The 1295-nt window shown below is 37.3% G+C and overlaps 1 protein-coding gene across 1 annotated transcript in view; it reads right to left on the minus strand.

The window, feature by feature from the left end:
* Nucleotides 1-1295, minus strand: part of LOC119591923 (protein wings apart-like) — a gene marked incomplete in the record, with an annotated part of 5679 nt that overhangs the window by 316 nt on the left and 4068 nt on the right. Inside the window, 3 exon segments of the mRNA XM_037940677.1 lie at nucleotides 1-210; nucleotides 798-899; nucleotides 1106-1194. Of these exon segments, the coding sequence (XP_037796605.1) occupies nucleotides 67-210; nucleotides 798-899; nucleotides 1106-1194 (335 nt within the window).

Genomic DNA, 1295 nt, shown 5'->3' on the forward strand with positions numbered 1-1295 from the left:
GTCGCTGTATAAAGATAAATTTCCTATATACAGAGACGGAAATTCGTACTGAAGTTATTGTGTAACTTAAAAACCAAAAGCATCAAACTCCAATTCCTTCTGTTCCTGCTTTTTTCTCTCCTCCTCTGCCTCGTCCTGCTCTGTGCGGTCCAGCTTCTCCATGTACTTGACCACGCGCTGGGTGGGCTTCAGGCTTCTCAAGAGGCTTGTCTGCATGGGAAAAAAGAATAGGAAAAGACTGTTACACTGCCCTTTGCTGAATAATCAAAGAATTTATTTTCTTTTGTTTTACTGCAACTTCCCTTTTTAGTGATCAATTCAATGACAATTGAAATACATTCAAATATTAACTTCTTTAATGTTGTGTAAGTGGATTATCTGCCATGCACTACAGTAAATTCTCTGTGTATTTAAGAGTTCAAAAATTAGTCTCCCATCTCTTAAGACACTCAGACAATTTGGACGAGTTAAAGTGCATTTGAGCAAAAACAGAATACCATTACCAACACATTTCTAAATAGCTACAATCCTGGTAGTCAAGGAGCACAAAATTAAAATTAGTTTTTTTGCAAAAGTAATGGGAAATAAAGTAACAAACAATTTCTTGATACAAAATTTTAAGAGTATATCTCTTAAACTTGAAACCACAATATAGCTAAAATCTCTTCATATCTATACAATCCCCACACATCTGGAAGCTACCACTCTAAACTCTGAGTTTTCCGCCAACATTTTGGTTTGCTTTTCTCTGCTACTTGATCAAACATAACCTTAATTCTGCTGTCGCATAACCATACCGTGGCAGTGAGGTCCATGAAGTGGAGGAATTTCTTCAGTACCACAACCATCAGGTTAAAGTTGGCTTGAGGTAACATGCCACGGATCTCAGCCTCACACTCCTGCAGAAAAATAAAAGGGGTGAAAACTCCATTCTCTCAAAAGAAAGAATTGCTTTCAAATATGCATACCTATCATTTACATCACACAGACACCCAATGAAGTACATATACATAATATACACATAGAAGTATTCACAATATCCATAAATATTTGAAGAAACACTCTCTCTCTCTAAACACATTTCAGTTTCACTCTGAATGCTCACCTCATCCTCCATGATGCAGTAGCCTGTAAGCAGGGCTGTGTATGCAGCTACCAGCGTGTCTTCCATGTGATGGCCTGCCTTTTGTAGTACTGAGAATAGAAAAAGGGAAATAAACAAACCAATTCACTTCTACACAGTCCACTTTCTTGTTCTCTTAAAAGAAAAAAAATTGCTGTAGTGTTCCAACTGG

Source organism: Penaeus monodon, chromosome 29 (genome assembly GCF_015228065.2).
Source record: "Penaeus monodon isolate SGIC_2016 chromosome 29, NSTDA_Pmon_1, whole genome shotgun sequence".
Classification (NCBI taxonomy): domain Eukaryota; kingdom Metazoa; phylum Arthropoda; class Malacostraca; order Decapoda; family Penaeidae; genus Penaeus; species Penaeus monodon.